Source organism: Heloderma suspectum, chromosome 4 (genome assembly GCF_057233095.1).
Source record: "Heloderma suspectum isolate Gila_16-S chromosome 4, 16-S_ref, whole genome shotgun sequence".
Taxonomy (NCBI): Eukaryota; Metazoa; Chordata; class Lepidosauria; order Squamata; family Helodermatidae; genus Heloderma; species Heloderma suspectum.
The window spans coordinates 286,852,586-286,875,291 of NC_139461.1; the positions used below are offsets into that span (position 1 = coordinate 286,852,586).

Sequence of the window (22,706 nt, forward strand, 5' to 3'; positions counted from 1 at the left end):
GAGTTTCAGAAAAACTTCTATTTCTGTTTTATTGACTATTCTAAAGCCTTTGACTGTGTGGATCATAACAAATTGTGGCAAGTTCTTGGTGGTACGGGGATACCAAGTCATCTTGTCTGCCTCCTGAGGAATCTGTATAATGACCAAGTAGCAAAGGTAAGAACAGACCACAGAACAACGGACTGGTTTAAGACTGGGAAAGGAGTACGGCAGGGTTGTATACTCTCACCTTACCTATTCAATCTGTACGCAGAACACATCATGCGATGTGCTGGGCTTGATGAAGCCAAGGCTGGAGTTAAAATTGCTGGAAGAAACACTAACAATCTCCAATATGCAGATGATACCACTTCGATGGCTGAAAGTGAGGAGGAACTGAGGAACCTCATGATGAAGGTGAAAGAAGAAAGTGCAAAAGCTGGCTTGCAGTTAAACCTCAAAAAACCCAAGATTATGGCAACCAGCTTGATTGATAACTGGCAAATAGAGGGAGAAAACATGGAGGCAGTGACAGACTTTGTCTTTCTAGGCGCAAAGATTACTGCAGACGCTGACTGCAGCCAGGAAATCAGAAGACGTTTACTTCTTGGGAGGACAGCAATGACAAATCTTGATAAAATAGTGAAGAGCAGAGACATCACACTGACAACAAAGGTCCGCATAGTTAAAGCAATGGTATTCCCCGTAGTAACCTATGGCTGCGAGAGCTGGACCATAAGGAAGGCTGAGCGAAGGAAGACAGATGCTTTTGAACTGTGGTGCTGGAGGAAAATTCTGAGAGTGCCTTGGACCGCAAGATCAAACCAGTCCATACTCCAGGAAATAAAGCCAGACTGCTCACTTGAGGGAATTATATTAAAGGCAAAACTGAAGTACTTTGGCCACATAATGAGAAGACAGGACACCCTGGAGAAGATGCTGATGCTAGGGAAAGTGCAAGGTAAAAGGAAGAGGGGCCGACCAAGGACGAGGTGGATGGATTATATTCTAGAGGTGACGGGCTCGACCTTGGGGGAGGTCCTGTAGCCAACAGGAAGCTCTGGCGTGGGCTGGTCCATGAAGTCACGAAGAGTCGGAAGTGACTGACCGAATAAACAACAACAAAAATGGTAGGGGCCATGCCTAGGGATACCGGTGGGCATGGCTTCACTCAGACGGGGTGAGTACAATGTGTCCAACTCTGATAGCTGTGTAAGTTTGCTTGACGTTTTCGCTGTATCAAACCAAGGGCTATTCCACCCCTTCAAAGCTGGATCCATTCGCTAGTCAATAAATAAGTCAATAAATCTGCATCTTGAAACTCTTGGAGAGCTGCTGTCAGCCGGTGCAGACCATACTGGTCTGATTCAGTATAACACTGCTTCCTATGTGCTCGTTGACAAACTGTGCAAGTCTGGTCAGCACTTGAGCAAATGCATCTATGACTCACAGGCCTAGCTAATATCTGCACCTTGATAAGTTGTGCATAATGCAGTGTATACTGTAGGGCCCATATGTAGGTCATTGCCTGCATATTTCATTCGACAAAAAATTGGATTAGAGACGTGACAGAAATAAAAAGGTGCAGCTGTGCTTCACCTTTCTTATTTACAAAGCGCTCATTCCTTTACCCAGATGTTTCCACACTGAGAAAATGCAGGGATGCGCAGCTCATAGGAAATCCAAGGGACTTGCAAATGCTTGATATGTGCCAGGCTGTGTTACAATGAATGCACGTCCAAAGGCTGCTGGTTGCGAAAGAAACCACACTTGACGTCATCAGCGGCTGTGGAGAAGAGTGCATTTCCCTCCCTCCCTAAACACAGTAAAAAACCAAAATATCCATAGAGATCCACAAAGCCCAGATGACTGTAACATTTCCCTGGAAATGGAAAACTGAATAGACGCTGAACTGAATCTGCTTAGGAGCATGCTATCAGGCTTGTGCAATCTTTAACCACAGAGAGAGGAATTTCATGTGCTGCATACTATTAGAAAGGGGGCCCAATTAAATGAGCTTCTGAATCTCTACTGCCAGCTGGTGGCTTCTATGGGAGTCAGGGGCACTAAGCGTGACACAGGATTGGATCTCTGTTCCAACAGGGATACAGAAGATGAGATGCACTGCTTAAAAAGTGAAAGCCTTAGGGTGGCCACGTGTCCCATTTTACAGAAGACAGTCCTCTATTTTGAGAGCTGGCAGAGGGAAGTCCTCTACATGAAGGTGTCCTCTGTTTGAAGAGGTGTCCAGTCCAAGTCTGGTTCAAAGTCAAAGGACCGTAAGGAGGGACAGCAGGCAGGGGTCTTGGAGCTGCCCATCAAAATTTAGCACCTGGACAGCAGACTAAGCAGGCACAAAGGTCATCTAGCCAGTCTTCTCCAGTATGGCGAGATGCACTGTATTTCTATTGAAAGTGTAATGATTATTTCTAAATGTGTACCTATATGTATAAACTTGCATATGCAAATTGGTGTCCTCTTTTTTAGTGATGTGCTTCCTCTTTTTTCTCCAGTGTGCAAGCGGCCACCTAGCGTCCATCTTCACAGATCTTATTTTGGAAATTAGATCAGCTCAGTGGGCTTTAATTTCTTGCCACTGTATTCATCACTTTGGTTGTAGCTGTAGTAGGGATGTACAGACTGTGCAAAATCCGCTCCGTCTGTGTTTCATGGATTGTCAGGCGCCTTTTGTTCTGTCGCCCGTTCACAGACGGATTCAATTTTTTTTCGTTATGCAGAAAAATATGCAAATAATTCCATAAGAGGGTTTGCAACTGTTTACATAATTTACCTTAGTACGTAACAATTAGTATATTGTCCACCATTCCATTCAACTTTTCCTCAGCAGGATCGTGTGTATTTTCCTATGAATGTGTGTAAATTTTGGGAAAGTAAAAGCAAAGATCCGAAAGTCCATAGCCTCCATGTGGCCTGAGGGGGTCACTCCACAGCAGATTCCGCAGGTCGGATTCCACAGGTCGGATCCGAAAGTCCATAGCCTCCATGTGGCCTGAGGGGGTCACTCCACAGCAGATTCCACAGGTCGGATTCTTAGAAATCCAAGCTCATTTTAGTCCATCTCAAATTTGTCCAGTATCCCTGAACTGTAGTACAGCCTTCTCCAACTTGGTGCCCCCCAGATGTGTTGGACTACAACTGCCATCATCCCTGACCATCATCTCTGTCCATTAGCCATGCTGCCTGGGACTGATGAGGGTTGTAGTCCAAAACATCTCAAAGCCATCCGTTGGTGAAGGCTGCTGTAGTAGGAAGTGGAGTAAGGGGTGGGGGGCAAACATCTCTGCTGGGGAGTGGGTGTGTCGTAGGGATGGAGGACACAGACCTTACAGGTGGGAGAATTGCAGATGGGTTTCCCATTGAGATCAATGGGAACTAAAACAGTTGGAAACAGAGGAAACGGACAAAATGTCATGAAGGAACAAATGCCATTGGAAAGAAGCTTGTAATAATGTAAATGAATGGAGAAAATGAATGACCCCCACCCTTGCACACTCCTATTGTGAGGTGCTCTGCTTTCTTTCTCTCCCCCACCCCTGAAAAAGCAGTTCACAGGTGTCAGCAAGCCCAAAGAGTAATTGATTTCCTATCTTTTCTCTGGGATGCTGTGCATTTTTATTTCTAAAAAGCAGTGTCCGCTCTTTTGCAAGTCCCAGCGTTTCTCTTTTTGGCTTCCGAGGTACTTGCACTCCTTCTAAGGGGCCTGAGCATCTATACAGGTGCTCCATCTGCATAAGCAAATCCTTGTTGGGATGTAGAACTGATGAAGCGAATGAACCCAGCCCAAAAGCTGTCTTGAAATCACTCAGCTGGGCTCTGCGAGCCGTGAGACCTGCCAATTCTGAGCTTAGGCTAGAGGCTTTCCTTTGCAATGGCGAGCAGATGCAGGCAAGAGGGGATAACGGTGCAAAGATCAAATCCAAACGTCTCAATCACACCCGCGGCCAATTCTTCCTCAGCTTGAAGGGTTGCAATCTTTGCTTAGTAAGCAAAATGCATCTTCCCAAATTAAAGCTGGTTCAATAGACTGGCAGCGGAAGCAGGTGGTTGAAATGGATTGTATCCACTTCAGGCCACAGGTGGAAGCAATCACGTTTGATAGCTGCCCCAAGAAAGAACCCCCCGAAAGCAGAAAGCCGGCACTCCAGGGAGAGAGAATCTAGCTGATCCTTAGTCCTAGTCTCTGCTGCTTCTCTCTTTGCACCTTGCAAGACATCACTGACATGGGGGAACATTCAAAAATGTGGTTCTCCACCTGTACTCTGAAGTGGTGGAGCAATCCATTTGACCACAACAATCCCTCTTGGCTTTCTGCTGCCTATGTACACTATAGCTGTGTGCAAATGGCCTCTCAAAACTCTCCAGTCTATTTGTGGGCAGAGAAATTGTGGGCAGTGAAATTTCATTGAATTTCTCCAAGGGGAGGAGACATTCTCCAACACTTTCTCACAAATGAGACTCACTATTAGCAGGGGTTGTAGCACAGCTTCTGTCTTTTTCCCTAAAGGGTTCTGTTTTTTTCTGCTACCACTGCAAGCAGCAACAGCAGCAACTGTGTTGTGGCTTCCACTTTTCTGCCTCGTTCTCTTGAATGAGGTATCTTGAATTTCTTGGGGTGGTGTTTTTGAGCTTACCTAATCACTGCGAGGTGAAGGGTGCTGTGTGTGTGTGTTGTTTTCTATCGCATACCTCTCCATTGCTCTGCAGCCTCCCAGGCTGTCTGCACTTCCTGAACTGGTAAAGCCCCATGGGAAGAATTACCTTATAAAGTCTTCCCCTGGGCTTTCACTGAAGTTTGGGAAGCCAAGGAGGCTGCAGGCAGCCACAGAGATGATTGTTCAATGAAAGATCTTTTGTGTTCGCTGCTCCGAAATCTGTTTTACATATGGAGCACTATACAAACCTTGTAAATAAATAAATTAAATAAATAAAGTCACGACACTTACATACTCCTTGGCTGCCTCCTAAGTAAAGTAAGCGTAAGAACTCTGAACCCAACTGATGAGAATTTCTCCTAAATTTTGTTGCGTTTTGAGTTTCTTTTCAAAAGCAATTTCTTTTCTATCAAATTGACTGAGAATGGCCATACTGGTTGGCCACTGTATGAACAGAATGCTGGACTAGATGGACCCTTGGTCTGATCCAGCAGGGCTCTTCTCATGTTCTTATGTTAGGTATGATGCACCAGGAAGTTATTCTGCATAGGGTGGCAGACCAGGTGTCCTACTTTACAGAGGACAATGCTCTATTTGAAGAACTGTCAGAGGACAGTCCCCTGTTTGAAGGTGTCCTCTATATGAAGGGCTGTCTGGGCCAGGTCTGGTTAAAAGATAAAGAACCGTAAGAAGGGAGAGCAACAACCTTAATTTCCCATCAACACTAAGCACCCGGACAGCAGACTGAGCAGCCACACAGGTCACCTGGTTCATCTTTCCCACTACGGTGAGATGCATTATATTTAAACTACGGTCATTCTTTCAAAATGTGCATCTATACACATAAACTAGCATGTGCAAATGTTAGGCAAATCGGTGACCTCTTTTGTGGCATTTCCTCCCCTTTTTGGCAATGCGTAAGTGGCCGCCCTAGTGGCCGCTTATTCATTGCCAAGAAAGTGGAATGCAAATTTAGACATAATGATTGTAATTTAAATAGAAACACAATACATCTCACCATACTGGGGAAGATTGTGAATTGTGTGCCAGCCCAGACTGTGCACCATCTCAGGCCTCTGTTCTTGTGGTTCTTTGTCTTTGTGGTTCTTTGTCTTCTCTGTAGCGAACCCACCCTCTGGAAAACCCTCCCCTCTGCAGTCCAGGAGGCAGAAAATACGGCATCTTTCAAGTGCCTCCTAAAAAACTGCCTTTTCACCCAGGCTTTCCCTGCTGTTGTAACTGCTGTTGTAACTGCTGTTGGGTTTTACATGCTACTTTTACACTTTTGTGTTGTTTTAATAGTTGTGAACTGCCCAGAGAGCCTTGGCTGTTGAGCAGTATATAAATGTAATAAATAAAACAAAACAAACAAACAAACACACGGGACTTGTACTGGAGAGCCCTTCAAACAGAGGACTGTCCTATGTAAACCAAGACACCTGGCCACCATAACTCTGTGCAAGCCTAATTGAAATGAACAGGATCTACACAAGACCATAGCCCTGTGTGGAAGTATTTCTGTTTTGTGCCATTCTGGGACTGATATTTCTGCCTCTCACGCTGCCATCCTTAGTGGAACCCCAGCTCTGGCCCCCGAAGTGGCCTTATGATATGGGTTCCTCAACTGAGAGCTCAGCCCTCCCAAGATTGTCTTGCATGGCTTGGCTCCTGCCAAGATGAGACTTCCAAGCCCAGCAAGAACCGAGGTTTATGGATGGCTGCTGGGCCATAAACCACAGTATATCTACCTAGTACCTACCCAAGCTCCGTATCAGCACATGCTCTTGCTCTGAGTCAAAGACTCGGCTAGGCACGCAAGGTCTGTTTTCTGGCAGATCTCTTGCCTGACAGCTTATAAACTGAAAGCAGGTTGATTTCATGTTTTCCTCAGGCACCTTTGAGTCACAGATAATTCATTAGCTACACATCCTTAATTAAAATGCTGCCCAGCAGGCTAAACAGACTTGGAAATTAGCCAAATGGTCAAACGTTCACCCCTGGCTGGGCTGGGGTCAGGACAATCCAGTGTGGCTCGCATTTGCGATCTGGCAGCATTGGCTTTATACCAGGGCAGGATGCTTGTGTGTGCAAGAGCTGAGGCGGGTGGGGGCTTCCAGGAAGATCTTTCAGGATGTATCAAGACTCTGAGCACTAAAAAGGGAGGGGGAGGGGGAGAATGAAAGCCCTGGAGAGGGCAGTGGTGGTGGGGTGGACCCAATGGCATAAAGGGAGCCAGTGTGATGTAGTAGATATAGGGGTCAGACTTGAACCAGGAGGCCAAGGGTCGAACCTCTCTGCAGCCATGAAGCTCACTAGGTGACTTTGGATCTCTTTCTCAGGCTAGCCTAACCTATTGCAGGCTTGTGCTGAAGATAAAACGGAGCAACCCCATGCGTACAATGGGTAATAATCTGGCTCCAGCACAGGGCAGTGGCGCTGAAGCTGTTCACTTCCCCTTTAGAGAGATCCAGTCTCAAGATGGAGCGCTAAACTGATCTTTGCTTCCTTTGCATTTTGTGGCTGTCTTTTTGTATTATATTATTTGCCTTTAAGTTCATGATTTGATATTTTACCTGCTTTTATTTACGTAAGCTGCTCTGGGTCCACCTTTGATAGAGAAAAAGGGGACACACATGATTAAGTTAAATTAAAAAAGAAGCGACTAGGTTTACTCCTAGGTAAGTGAATATAAGATGGCAGTCTTGGCCAGAGCCATTTCTAGGGGGAGGCAAAGTGGGCAGTCGCCTAGGTTACCAAGAGATCCAGAATGCCAACATAAGAACATAAGAAGAGCCCTGCAGGATCAGACCAAGGGTCCATCTAGTCCAGCATTCTCTTCATACACTGGCCAACCAGCTGCCCACGGGAAACCCACAAGCAGGACATGAGTGCAACAGCACCCTCCCGCCCATGTTCCCCAGCAACTGGTGTACACAGGCATACTGCCTCTGATACTGGAGGTAGCATTTAGCCATCAGGACTAGCAGCCATTGATCGCCTTCTCCAGGAATTTGTCTGACTGTTTTAAAGCTGCCCAAATTTTATTTTTATTTATTTATTTAGGGTGTTTTTACCCTACTCTTCAGCAAAAAAAGGGTCCCAAAGTGGCTTACAAAGAAGAATATTAAGAGAGTCCCTGCCCTCAGACTTACAATCTAAAAGACATGTCACAAAAGGAAAAGGGATTAGGAGGAAGGAGAGGAAGAAAAGCAAATACTTCAATGACTGATGTATAGGACGAGGTTGGTCTCCCCCCTACGATGACGTTCATCCTGGGAGGCAGGAGGTGCTGCCCCCCAGTGGCCCTCTGTTCTCTAGCCGATGGATGAGGCCAGAGTCTGCAGTCCCAAATTGGTGGCCATCACTATGTCTTGTGGTAGTGACCCCCAGGCAGGGAGCAGCAGTAGTGGCTGGGCAAGGCTTGGCAGGAAGTAAAGGAAAGCACTGCATTGGCCATCCAGGCTGCAGCTGCATGCCATTTTAAGCCACAGTACTTTCCCTAGTGTGAGAGGCAGCAAGCTGAACCAATCAGCTCACTAATTTGGGGGGTGGGGTCCCACTGAATCCTTCATGTGGAGGATTTGGCTTCATGGCTCCAGGGTGGTAAACCCCATTGTACAGAGTGGGACTTAAATACCAAGCAAAAATGATTAGGAGTGTGCTGCATGTCTTGTTCCAGTTGTTTTCAATGTGACCCGGTTGTTGTGACTAATTTGGCTGGGTTGTGCCCATAATCTGCAATATTTACTTGAATATCAGTACACAAAGGCAGAACAATTGCTGTTTAGTTTAGACAGATCCAGTCTCACAATGGAGATTTACCATCTGAATGTGGTCAGTGTAGGTGCTGCGAGTATCAGATTACACACCGAGATGCATTTTGGGATAGAGAAGCCATGGCTGATGTCCATTTCCGAAAACACAAAGGCCAGTTGTAACTCTGGTTATTATTTGTTAAAGGAGATCAACTCATGTTCAGGCAACACCATGACTTAGGGTGCACTCCTATGGGGCTATGTGGCCACCTCCAAACTCAGAGGCAACCGCCTATCCGATACAGGGCAGGAGAAACACGGAGGGGATTGTCCCCTCTGTGCTTCAGCCAGCCTGCATTTGTGGCTAGACAGCCGATTTTGGCTGTCTAGCTGCAGGAAGGCAGAGTAGGGGAGGAGGCTGCCGGACGATACATAGGATGTGCCAGCATTTCCGCCTTCCCCGCCCTGAATGCCCCATTTTGGCCACTCTGCGCTCTTCTTCCGAGCACAGAGCTGTTCTGCGCTGCCTGCGAGGCAGCGCGGAAGGGGGGGAAGGTCAGTTCTTCAGGAACCGACCGCGGAGCATGGGCCCCAAGGTTGGTTCCCAGAAACCCATATATCCTATGGCTGTCTAGCCACTGCCTAGTGGCCATAGGATTGCTTTCTCCACCATTCTTTTCTTTTTTTTTAAGTTCCTGGAGGAATGTTCCTAGTTTTCAGAGGTATTTATAAAAAATACCTTGCTCAAGGTAAACCCAAAGACAGCCTTCCCCAACCTGGTGCCCAATGAAGAGACCAGTTACCTGGGATTCTACCTTTCCTGCTATTTTTACATCAAGTAAGAAACTCAAGATGCATACAGATGTACCTAAAAACAGAAGAGTGGAGCTACTGCAGAAGAGTACACACAGTACTTTGGTCAGACATACAATCTTCTTTCCAGGACTGAGCTCAAGAGGAAACTTGGGGCAATATCCAACTGTGTCATTCCATTAGAGCAAATGACATGCTATTGGAAACTAGGTTGTGAAATCTGTGCAAGAGAAGAACCCAACTAAAGTTACATTTGCGCAAGTGCGATCGTGCAAGCAGTTTTGCATTATGCTTGTGCAACACGCTGTACAACCCATTGTGCAACTGCTTTGCACCTGTTGCACAATGGCTTGCACATCCTGTTGCGCAAACATAACGGGCAACCGCTTGTGCAACAGAAAGCTCAGTGGAGCTCCGCTAGCGCTATTTGAGTTTGCGGAATGTCACTGTCAGATATTGCCCCAGTTCTGCCACTTTGCAGCAAAAACTGGCCTTACATAGCACTGACTGGCTGGCATCTGTGATGTCACTAAGAAATCTTCCTTTCCCTCTCCAGAGCAGCAGCATCATCAACAACAACAACAAACCTCATTGGGGTTTGCCCCTAAAAATAAGGCACCAATTAATTTTTTAATTCATCAATGCACTTCGAACAATTTCAAAGGTGGAAAGCATAGTGAATTAAATTTTAGTCAGTCAATCTGAATAATTAGTTCAAAACCTTTTGATTGATCTCAAAAGTTGTCTCCAGTTAGTCCTTGCTATATACACATACCTGGGAGTAAATCCAAATGAACCCAATGGGGCTTACATCTGAATAAATATGCATAGAATTGCACTGTAAAATTTCTTTACATATACATATACAAATGTGCATGTGCACACACACACACACACAATGTACAGGCAGTCTGCAAGGGTATTCTACATATCTCACACCATGTGCACAGCTTGACTTCCTAACAAAGTAATTTAGCAACAATTTTATGTGACTTGAAAGCAGCTCCCTTATGCAAGACAATCCCCCTTATAGTTTTCATTTCTCCGACTGCTGCTGCTGGATCGGCAACCCACTTCCACAGAACGGCCTTATTAGATTTCCGATGGGGCGGCTTTAGGCGGGGATTTGTCTTCTTGTGGAGCACTTTGTTCAAGGCTCATGTCCTGCCTTTGGGACTTGGGAGAACAGACAATGGCGGGGCGGGTGGCGGGAGGCGGTGGCGGCAGCGGGGAGGGCATTACATGGAAACTGGTTACATTTCCAGCTTTTTGCTAATGAGAACTCCAAATGTCCGTGGTGGGCTGTTCTCAGCATGAAGCTCTCGGCAGCGAAGACAGCCAGGGCCATTTTAATCATTTCCAGATTTGTGTGGGAGGTCAGGGCCCTGGGGTGCCGCTCCATGTCAGTTTTATAAACAGTGCAGTTTTTCCAGATGGTCGGTGGCTCCAGCCTGGCTAGCAGGTTGATTGGGCCAGACCAAAATAACAACAGGTGGAGAACAGGCCATGGGCAGCCCGACGCTATCTCCTTTTTCCATCCATTCCCCAAAAGATTCTGTCTTTTTTCTTCTTTTTTTTACGAAAAGAAAGCAATTACAGTTGCTGCCAGGGCAAATCTACGAGGAATGCGAAATACAGACATGTACCTTTAGACCAGGGTTTTATGTAGGCGACAATGCAAACTACCCTGTGCCACCGAACTTTGAAACGTCAAGCCCGCCTCTGGTATAAATATTTATTTTATTTATTTGTTACACTGATACCCCGCCTTTCTGTCAAGGAGCCCAAGGTGGCGTGCATGAATCTCCTCCTCTCCTCTCCATTTTTATCCTCACAACAATCCTGTGATGCAGGTTAGGCTGAGAGTCAGTGGGGCTGTTCGCACATAACAGCGGCAAATCATGGGTTAATTAACCCAGGATTTACCATGGCGAGTGCCAGCTACTTTCCACAGCCTTTTTCAATATTCAACCTCTGATTGGGCTGATCGGGAAACAGCTGTAAATCATAGGCTAATTAACCCATGATTTGCTGCAGCACATGCCATGGCCATTTTGAATATTCAACCCCCAATCAGGGGTTGCTACATGACATCCAAACCCGGACACTATTAAGTTAATCTTGGGTCAAGCAATCCACAGTTAACCTAACTACTAATTGTAGGTTAACTGTAGGTTGTTTAACTCATGATTAACCTACAGTGCCTGGGTTCAGACATCATGTAGCAATCCCCGATTGGGGGATGAATGTTCAAAATGGCCGTGGCATGTGCCATAGCAAATGGTGGGTTTATTAACCCATAATTTGCCTCTGTTATATGTGAACTGGGTCGGTGACTGGCCCAACGTCACCCAGGGAGCTTCTTGGAGTCGAAGGGGCCTCCCCAGTCCCAGTCAAACACTCTAAGCACTACACCACACTGGCTGTCTTGGGACCACTTTCCCCTGACAAACATCCATTGGATCCTCCTCCATCCCCTCTCCCTTATTGGCAGTCACAAGATTTAGGTTGCAGTCCTATGCATGCTTACTTGGGGATTAAGCCATATTGAACTCAGTGGGATTTACTTCTGAGTAAGCATGCATAGGATTGTTAGAAGCCAAAGGAAGCAAATTAAACAAAAGAGACACGATGGTCATTATACAGTTAGGGCACGATTCTAGGATGTTGTTGTTTGCATATGAAGCTGTAAATAACTTGAGACCTGGTTACCTGAGAGACTGCCTTCTCCCTATAGACCCATTTGATCGTTGAGGTCATCTGCTGAGGTCCTCTTCGTGGTACTGCATATCTGAGTTCTATTCTGCAGCTGTTCAGAACAGGACATTTAATTTAGTGGCGCCTACCATGCAGAATCATTTCCCCCGATATTAGACATGTGGAGACATTTAGAATCCCCACCATGTGGAATTCAGAATCCCCACCATGCAGAAATTAGAGATATTTAGAATCCCCCCCATGCAGAATCCCCACCATGTGGAATTTAGAGACATCTAGAATCCCCACCATCCAGAATCATCTTCCCCCTGACATTAGACATGCGGAGACATTTGACACAGTGCCACCCACCATGTGGAATCATCTCCCCCCTGACATTTTTATTTTTTGGCAGATGTTAAAGACTCATCGGTTTAGGCAAGCTTCCCGTTTAGGTGTAGCCTACCATCTTATGTAGATACGACATATTCTACATATTGATCTTGATTTTTATGTTCTATGAATTGTGTGCACTGCTTTGAAATCTTTTAGATGTAAGCAGTTTATATATACTGGCAAATAATACATAAACCCTTTGCCCCCACCACGGTCCCAATCCGGATTATCCCCACCCCACCCCTGGCTGCTATTTGCATTGGGAGGAAAGCTCTCACTGGTGCTGCTTTTTGAAATCTAGAGCAGGACTGGAGAACCAGTGGCCCTCCAGATGTTGTTGGACTACAGCAACCATCATCCCCATTGCCCATGCTGGCTGGGGCTGACGGGCGCTGGGGGCAGCAACATCTGGAGGGCCACCAGGGCCCTACCCCTACTCTAGGGGCACAATCTTCTGAGAAGTTCTCCTGGGCAAGCTCCACAGAAAGAAATGGGAACAGCAGATGAGCAGGGCCGTACTGTTCACAGGGACGCTGCCTTATATCCAAGCTGGACCATTGATGGGTCTGCCTCTGAAGATAGTTCAGAAGCTGCAACGCGTGCAAAATGCAGTGGCCAAATTGATAATGGGGGCTAGAAGGTTTAAGCATATAACCCCAATTCTGGCCCACTTGCACTGGCTGCCTGTACATTTCTGAAGCCAATTCAAAGTGCTGCTCTGGACTTATGAAGGCTTATGTGGTTTGGGATTGCAACACCTGATGCATGCCTCTCCCAGTGCACAATGACCAACATCTGAGAGCCTCTTCCAAGAGCCTCCCCCGAGGGAGGTTAGATGATGGCAATAAGGAAGAGAGTCTTCTCCGTGGTGGTCCCCCGATTGTGGAATGTTCTCCCCAGTGAAGTCTGCCTGGTGCCAACACTGCCATTTTTTGATGCCAGGTTAAGACTTTCCTCTATTCCCAGGCATTTGAGGGTTGACCATGAGACTTCTTAATGTTAGCTTTTCATCAGGTCGTGATAGTTTTATTAATTTGTTTTTCACAGTTTCAAACCATTTTACATTTTTAAATGTTAAAAGTTTTGTATCACCTAGAGTGCTTTGGCTATTGGGTGGTATAGAAATGCAATAAATGAATGGATGGTTGAATCTAGCCCAGTATTGCTAACAGTGACAAGCAGCAGCTCCCCAGGGGCGCCAGGGATTGAACCTGGGGCCTTCTGCATGTAGGGATGTTAAGAGAATTTTGCCACAGACTCCAATGAGGCTGGATTCTTTGGAATCCGGCCCCCCGGAGTCCATGGCAGAATGGAGCACTCTCCCCCACCATCCCGTGAAAATTTGTGAAATTTTCCCAGGACGGACCCTACCTGGCGTCAGCCGGTCTGGTCCATCTGCTGCCCCGGTCTGTGGCCGCCATTTGCCTCCCTAGCCATGATAGGCTAAGTATTTACGTAGCCTATCACGGCAAAGAGCAGGGACGCAAATGGCGTCCGCTATGCCATTTGCGTTGCTACTCTTTGCCGTGATAGGCTACGTACATATTTACGTAGCCTATCACAGCTAATGGAGGGACGCAAATGGCATAGCGGACACCATTTGCGTCCATGCATTAGCCGTGATAGGCTACGCATATATTTACGTAGCCCAACATAAAAAGAGCAGGGACGCAAATGGCGTAGTGGGCACCATTTGTGTCCCTGCTCTTTGCCGTGATGGGCTATGTAAATATATACGTAGCCTATCATGGCTAATGCAGGGACGCAAATGGCGCCCGCTACACCGGACGCCATTTGCAGCTGCAGCCCAGCAGCGGACGGAAGTCCAGCTGCAGGCGGGCCTGGCCGGTGGCTCTGCGGACTTGCCACAGAGCAGAGGTGGCCGGGGAGGATTCCGGGGGGAGGGGAGGATCGCCTCCCCACCCCCAGTGGATGCCCCCACCTGGACCGGGGTAAGTAATCCGCCCATCCCTATATGCATGCAAAGCAGGGGCTGTACTACTATGATCCTCCTTCCCCTGAACTATGGGCCTTCCCCTATGAAATTTTAGAGGCTCAAATCCACCCTACCATAAATCACATTGGTCTTTAAAGTGCAAGAGGACATCTTGCCTTTTTTAAAAGTTAAATTATTCAAAAGATTGAATATGGCTTCTTTCCTATCATTGTACTCTGCAGCATGTTTTCTCTCTTTTCTCTTGTGTTTACCCAACTATTTTACACTAAATCATGTCAAATTTGCACAAAGCCAGATGTGTGTGTCTTTTGTAGATGCTACTTTGCTGAGCTGTGCTAAATCTTAAAAGTGGAGGTAAAAGAAGAAGATGCCTTTGTAAGGGATGTTGAGGAAGGATGGCAAAATGAGCTAGAAAGGATGGGTAAGGGAGCTATTGACTCAATGCCCTGCTTGTGGGCTTGCCATGGGCATCTGGTTGGCAAACAGAATGCGGGACTTGATAGGCCTTTGGTCTGAACTGGAAGGGCTCATCTTTTGCCAAGTAACGGGACATAAGTGGGCCTTCTCGGTAGTGGAGTCCAATCCTATGCATATCTACTCACAAGTAAATCCCACTGTGCTCAATGGGGCTTATTCTCTAGTAAGTGTGTTTAGGATTGCAGGCTTAGGAGACAAACTATATGTTATGTTAAATTTGTAGGATGTAGCTATGTGTGTTTTACTCAAAAGCGGGGAGGGGGGTGATGATACAGATTGGGACTGCAGAATGAGGGGAAGGGAGGTTTAATTTTTCCCTCCCCAACCATCATCCCCTGAAAATCAACCCAGGGACGATCTACACTTACTTTTTTTTCGCTTCCAATGAGGTTTCACCACCCATCTTTCACACTACGCACTACCCGCCTCGAATTGGAACTGGAATTTCCCGCTTCCGTGCTACCACTTTCAATACCCTGATATCCTGGTATTTCCCCTTAATGTACTCTGTTTTTCCGCGTTCATTACTGTATCTGGTCATAGTTCCCTCCCTTGCCTGTCCATATACAGCGGTGTTTGTATTTCCCTCCTGTCCAATCACAGCTCTCGATGGCCCCATGTTGTCTTCGGGCTACTGATTGCATAGCTTCCTCAGCACTCAGTGTTTCTTCAGCAACAAGCAAAGGGCTGGATGTGCGCGCGCTTGTCTGATCTTGGAAGCTCAGCAGGGTCAGTAGTTGGATGGGCGACCGCCTGGGAATCAGACTTCTTGCACTGAGCAGGGGGTTCTTCTATCCCTTCAAATGCGACTAAGTTTTACCCCCTTCTATCCCCCACTTTGGCTTTTAAAAAAAAAATTAAGGCGTTGTCTTCAAATCTTCAAAGAAGTGAATCTTTGAAGAGTCGTAGCTTCTCCAGCCCGATTGCTCCACAAACTTGCCCAGGCGAGTGTAAATGTTTTCACAGTCCCATCCATGCTTGCTGCATGAAAAGAAAAACACACACATATCCAGGCAGCCAGCCCTCAGTGTCCATGGACTAACATTGATAAAAATGTCCGTGGACAATTTTAACGTCATCTCAGGAGCGGGGGACAAACACATGGCGGTTTTCGAAGATGCAAAGTTTCAAAGACGCTAGCAGCCCCCCTACCCAACGCAAGTGCTGGGTGCTGCCACCGCTGCCCCTCTTCCTTGCACCGGCTGTCAAGGGCTGGCACGGGGAAAAGAGCATCAGCAGACACCCCCCAGCCTCTCACCCTGGCCTCCAGCAGGTGGGGGGGAGAGAAGAGGATAGGTGCCTCCTTCTTCCCTCCACCCGCCCCCTGCTACAGCAGCGGCAGCAAGGGACAACGACCAGCCTCTCCCGTGCCACTGCCGCTGTAGCAATGATGGGGAGAGGACGAGAGGCGCTGCCTTCTTCCCCTCTTCTTGCTGAGGGAACTGGTGTGCAAGGGGGGGGGCAGAGTGGTAAATTCTCGTAGGGCTTTGAGCCCCAACAGGATGTTCGCACAATCCCTACACACACCGAGGGACAGAGGAAGAAAGGGACAGTGGACGGGATATCAGCAAAAACAGGAAGAATTTCTGCTCCTCCAATGACAGCCGCCATCTTTAAAAGCAGGAAAACAGCACAGCGCTCGAGTGTGAACCGTGCTTGTGCATTCGATGAAGTACTGCAACGGGGAAACAGGGTGAGTGTGGATAATCATGTTTTAATGCGTTGGCATTTACCTCGCCAGTCTACTGAATTCGATGCGCTAGCAGACGCAATGTAGATCAACCCCCAGACACACAGTGGTCAGTGCTAATTAAAAAAAAAATGTTCCTATTGGTGACAAAGACAGTTTGGTTTTTTTTACTAGCACTACTTACCACACTGGGGGGATTTCATGGAGGGAGTCACGGCTGGGGAAAGTGAAGGAGGAAGGGTGCTTATTTATTTTATCTATTTATTTATTAAATTTATTAATCGCCCATCTGGCTGGTCACTCAGCCACTCTGGGCTATGTACAACAAGAAAACAGTTAAAGCAATAAAATTCTACATTAAAATCATCATAAAAAATACCCTAAACCACCCCAAATGCCTCCCTGAACAACCACATTTTTAATGCGTGGCGGAAGCTCATTAAAGAGGGGGCATGGCGGAGTTCCCTAGGGAGGGAGTTCCACAGAGTGGGGGCCACCACAGAGAAGGCCCTCTCCCTTGTCCTCACCAGCCTAGCTGTCCTGGCTGATGGGACAGAGAGAAGGCCATCTGAGGCTGATCTCGTTAAGCGGCCTGTCTGGTGTTGCTGGAGGTGCTCCTTAAGATAGGCTGGGCCAGAACCATATAGGATTTTAAAGGTCAAAACCAACACCTTGAATTTGGCCCAGAAAACAACTGGTAACCAGTGCAACTCCTTCAGCACTGGAGTGATGTGATCTCGCCGGCGGCTGCCTTTAATCAGGCGAGCTGCCGCGTTCAGTACCAGCTGCAGCTTCCAAACTGTCTTCAAGGGTAACCCCACGTAGAGTGCATTACAGTAGTCTAAACGAGAGGAGACCAGGGCATGTACTACTGATGGGAGCAGATAGTCAGGAAGGAAGGGGTGCAGCCACCGTATCAGATGGAGTTGGTACAGTGCTGTCCGGCTCACAGCTGACACCTGAGCCTCCATGGACAGCTGGGAGTCTAAAATGACCCCCAGGCTGTGGACCTGGTCTTTCAAGGGTAGCTGTACCCCATTCAACACCAGGTCAACATCCCCCAGCCTCCTCTTGTCTCCCACCAAAAGTACCTCGGTCTTGTCAGGATTCAGCTTCAGCTTATTCCTCCCCATCCAGCCACTCACTGTCTCCAGACATTTGGACAGGGACTCTACGGTCAAACTTGGTGAAGATTTGAATGAGAGGTAGAGCTGCGTGTCATCGGCATATTGACACTGCACCCCAAACCTCCTGATGATAGCCCCCAGCAGCTTCACACAGATGTTAAATAGCATCCGGGAGAGGATGGAACCTTGTGGCACCCCACAAGTGAGTGGCCATGGGTCTGAAACCTCCTCTCCCAGTGCTACCCTCTGGTACCTGCCGGAGAGAAAGGACAGGAACCACTGCAATACGGTGTCTCCAATGCCCAATCCCTCCAGGTGGTCCAGGAGGATACCGTGGTCAACGGTATCAAAAGCTGCTGAGAGGTTGAGGAGAACAAGGAAGAAGCATTCGCCCCTATCCAGAGCCCTCCTCATATCATCCACCAAGGCGACCAAGGCCGTTTCTGTCCCATGCCCAGGCCTGAAGCCTGACTGAAATGGATCTAGATAATCGGCTTCTTCCGAGTGTGCCCTCAACTGCATCGCCACCACCCACTCAATCATCTTGCCCCAAAATGGCAGATTTGAGACTGGGTGAAAGTTATTCAGAACTTGGGGACCAAAGGAGGGCTTCTTTAAGAGTGGTCTTATCACTGCCTCCTTGAGGGCTGATGGCATCACTCCCTCCTCAAGGGAGGCATTCACCACTGCCCTGATTCCCTCACCCAGTCTCTCTCTGCAGCCCATAATGAGCCAAGATGGGTAAGGATCAAGTAAGCAGGTGGTCGGCCTTACAGGTGAAAGCACCTTGTCCACTTCATCAGAAAGAAGAAGCTGGAACCGATCCCACAAAACCAGTTTGCCACAGACCGCCTCTTGCTCACTAACTGTATCCACAGCGCACGGAATAACACTCCTAATCCGATCAATTTTATATGCAAAGTGCCTTGCCAAGGCCTCACAGGGGGCCTTAGAATGCTCCAGTGGTTCCGGAGCCACAGGACCGACCAGGCTCCGGACCACTTGGAACAGCCTCCTGGGACAGCACTCTGCAGATGCGATAGAGGCAGCATAATATTCCTTTTTTGCTGCCTTCACCACCACGTGATAGGCTGAAGATACAGCTCTAGCCCGTGTCTGATTGTCTTTGGAGCGAGACTTCCGCCACCGGCACTCTAGCCGTCTCACCTCCTGTTTCAGAGCTCGTAACTGCGGATTGAACCATAGTGCCGTCCGAGCCCTGTTCAGGGGGAGAGGGCGTTTCGTAGCCACCCGATCTAATGCCCCAGTGTTTGCGGCATTCCAGCCACCCACCAGGGTCTCGACCGAGTGGCCGTTGGCGTGCCCCAGATAATCCCCAAGCGCATTCTGGAATCCATTTGGATCCATAAGATGCCTGGGGCGGGCCATTTTAATGGGTTCTCCACCCCTGCGGAGGGGTTGTGGAACCGAGAAGTCCAACGTCACCAGATAGTGATCTGACCATGACAAGGGGGGTGGGGTGGATATACCCTCGACTTCCAGATCACTCCCCACTTCTCCAGAAACAAACACAAGGTCTAGTGCATGATCGGCTACATGGGTGGGCCCAGTTAGAATTGGGTGCAGCTCCCAGGATGCCATGGTCTCCATAAAGTCCTGAGGTGCCCCCGTGAGGATGGCCTCTGAATGTACATTGAAGTACCCCGACTCCAATAAGTTAGGGGACTGCACACGCACATCAGAGACCACCTCAAGCACTCGGCCAGGGAGTCAGTCGTGCAGTGGGGTGGACGATACACAAGCAAAATCCCCAGGCTGCCCCTCGGGCCCAACCTCCAGTACATGCACTCAGCAAACCTGGTCTCCCGGAGAGGCGGTCTGGTGAAAACCAAGGACTCTCTGTAGATAACAGCCACTCCCCCTCCCTGATCCCCTGTCCTCAGCTGCTGTGCTTATGAAAATCCAGCTGGACACATGTCCGCAAGAGTTGGAGCAGCGGCCTCAGCCAGCCAGGTCTCTGTAATATATGCCAGGTCTGCATCCTCATCCAGGATCATGTCATGGATGAGGGAGGTTTTCTGGGTAACAGGCCTGGCATTGCAGAGCAGCAAACGAAGGCCAGAAGATGGAGTCACGCCTCCCCCAGCTATCCTTTGGTTCTGGGCAGGCCCGGAACAAGGGACAGATATTACGCATCTCTCCCTTGTTCCCCTTACCTGGCATGGCCTGCCCCGCACACCCCACCAGCGCCTGCCGCCCAGCCTCGATATGGTCTGGCCCCCAGCACTCCCCGTGCTTAGCACGGGAACAGAATTAGTCTGAGATGGGCAACAGGAAATAGGCTCAAGCAGAACATGGAGGTAAGAAGGTGGTTCGAATGATCATAGTGAAGGAAATAAGCCACAGTGAATCAGAAGGGAAGGCAAAGAAAGAGGTACACAAGACGTCTATGCTGCCTAGTTTCATACCTCTTTTAAATTCCATAAATTCCCCCAAAGAGACTCTGAGAACTGTAGTTCTCTGAAGGAGGGGAAAAAAACTATTATCAATTCTGTCAGCAAGCTACAATTGAATTCCTGGGTTTGGTTTGGTTTTTTTACTGGGAACCTAAGACAACTGGTTTCAAGATGGTTCAAAACATACAGTATAAATGCCAGGACAGAAGTAAAGAGAGCTTTAAAAGTATGCCTGCGCATTGCTAGATGGTGCTACTGTATACATGACCTGCTTGTGGGCTTCCCAAGGGTTGGCCACTGTGCAAACAGAATGCTGGACTAGATGACCCTTGGTCTGATCCAGCATGGCACTTATGTTCTTAAGCAGCCAGCAATGGAAAAGATTGACACTGTGAATCATACAGAAGTATGTATCACTAGGGTAATAGAGTAATATAATCAACCCACAATTATCTTTTAGAAGTATCTTTAGGGCAAATTAAGGACTGAAAAGTAACCTCGGGGAAACATTTTGTCTAAACATGCCTTTAGGTGGAATGCAGCCTTCTCTTCCTCCCCCCAGCCTTTCTAATTACACAATCTAGGGGAAAATGTATCTGCCGTCCCTGCATAATTTGTAGAAATTGCGCACAGTGCTGCAATTTAGCCTTTAAGTTCCATTTATTTTGTGTTGATTAATGGAAAAGAGGCTTCCTCCTGTGACCAATAAAACGGACTTGCGGGCAAAAGAGACCCATATAAGGAGGGTTGGAGGGGGGTTCTGATCTGTCAAAACTGCACACGAGACCACAAACACGACGGCCTGGAAGGGTTTGCCAGCTATTCCCAGGAGGCAGACAATTTAGCCAGTGGTCTGCGTGAAGGAAGCATTTCCTGGCCTGTTATCCCATCAAGAGCTGTACAAGTGCAAGAGCAATAAAATGGGGAAAGGACAGTCCACTGGAGTTATGCTTCTGCACATAAACTTTTAATACAAGTGGGCAACTAACTGCACAACTAATTGGCTGGCTTGATTACCATGGCTGCATATGTGTGCAAATCAAATATCTGCAGAGGAAGATGCCAATTTGTTCTGTTTATGTAAGGCTCTCAGATAAGTAATTGTGTGTTTGCTGACATTTACATTTTGTGACTGAAACAGGGAAAGCCATCTTCCTTTCAGCCAAATCAACACTGCCAGAACAAAATTCCACTTGCAGACTTGATTGCCCAATGGGGCAGAGCTAGTGACTGGGCAGATCCGTCTTCCTACTTCCTCTAATACCCTCTTGTTTTTCTTTGCCTTTCTGCATAATGGGATTGACAAGATGGGATTGCAGGGGCTGGCAAGCCAAGAAGAAGTGACGCTTTCCAGAAGTCTTTGTGAAAATCTGTTAGTCAGAGAATAAGTTATATAGGATTTGCAAGAGAATGTCTGCAAATCAGTTATTTAACTAGAAGCTGCAAACCGGGAAAAACAAACACAGCAAAACACAAAACAAAAAGGACGTGCCAAGCAGAGTTAGGCAACCTGATGCCCTCCAAATGTTTTGGATTACAACTCCCATCAGCCCCAGCCAGCATGGACAATGGGGCTAAACTTTTGGCAGGCACCAGGTTGCCTACCCTGGATGTGAAGTGTCCTGATATTTTTCAGGACAATCCAGAGACAGTTACGGATGCTTAAGTTCCACTGATACCCATGAAGCAACTTCTGATTTCCACATGCATATTCATTGCTCAGTTACCATAACATCAGGTGATGACTTACATGTGTAGAACTGCCCATCATAGACAAAACACCACAAGCAAACTTTTCATATCACTTCATATTCTGTGTTTTCAATAAAGGCAGTTTGCATGTTGAGCTCAGCAAGTGATGCACTATCAGGTGTTGAACATGCTTCTGTGAATCAGCCTTCAGTACTTAGCTGTAATGGAAAATCCAATTTTAATGATTATTTTTATTAAATAAATAAAACGTTTTTTAAAAGTGTAAATTGTATCAACCACATAAAAACAGGTATTAACACTTCTTGTACCAGCATGATCCATAAAGCATACTCATTTTTTCATCAATTTATTAGCCTGTGTTTCTAAGAAACATCTCAAAAAAGAAGACAAAGAGGAGCAGTGGGCTGATAAAAATAGACTATGACTATGTACAAAGTTACTCAGAAAATAACTTTATACGTAGCAAGTGCAGCAAGCAAGGAGTTGCAATTTTAAGAAAGATATTATGGCACCATAGTTTCCATTTATTTCCTATGTTGAAGTCCTTTTTACTGTAGATGTTCCATAAGCATATTGGTTATAGAGTAAGGGCCTGTTCAGATGTGCATGGGGGGAGGGTGGTTAGGGTAACTATGGGGGGGAATGACTCACACACCTGTCACGTGACCAGGAACCACACAGTGCCATGTGGTTCCGCTACCCGGTTACATGCTGATCTTCCTGGCGTGGTTACCAAGCAGCTCGCCACCTTCCACAGTGCAAACAGGCTCCTGGCACCCACTCCAGCATCCAAAATGGCCATGTGATCCCAGAAAAAGTCTGTGGCAGCTAGAGCATCACCCACAGTGGCGGATGTTCTAGGTGGCAGACTCTATGGTCACAGCCTGGAAGTCCTCCAGAGCCTTTTTTAACCATCAGGGAGCCCACCAGATGACAAGGTAAGCCAACCTGGGGCCCCTTAACCCTTTTGCAGAGGGCAGTTAGTGCAGATGTCTAACCATGAGGAACATGG

At 47.4% G+C, this 22,706-nt stretch overlaps 1 protein-coding gene across 12 annotated transcripts in view; it reads right to left on the reverse strand.

The window, feature by feature from the left end:
• The window catches only part of LOC146348837 (uncharacterized), a 30,910-nt gene that overhangs the window by 6,680 nt on the left and 1,524 nt on the right, over positions 1–22,706 (reverse strand). For 2 of the 12 annotated variants that reach the window (XR_014790721.1, XR_014790720.1), the window contains exons 2-3: positions 11,933–21,891; positions 8,475–10,836 (exon numbers count right to left, since the gene is read on the reverse strand). Coding sequence is in view for 1 of the 12 variants with exons in the window: in XM_084854126.1 (XP_084710252.1) it covers positions 16,818–19,175 (2,358 nt within the window). In the remaining 11 variants the exon portion in view is untranslated. Of the gene's footprint in view, positions 1–1,090; positions 10,837–11,428; positions 21,892–22,706 lie in introns of those variants that run through there. The other 10 variants (XR_014790730.1, XR_014790727.1, XR_014790728.1 and 7 more) reach the window with 10 other exon arrangements.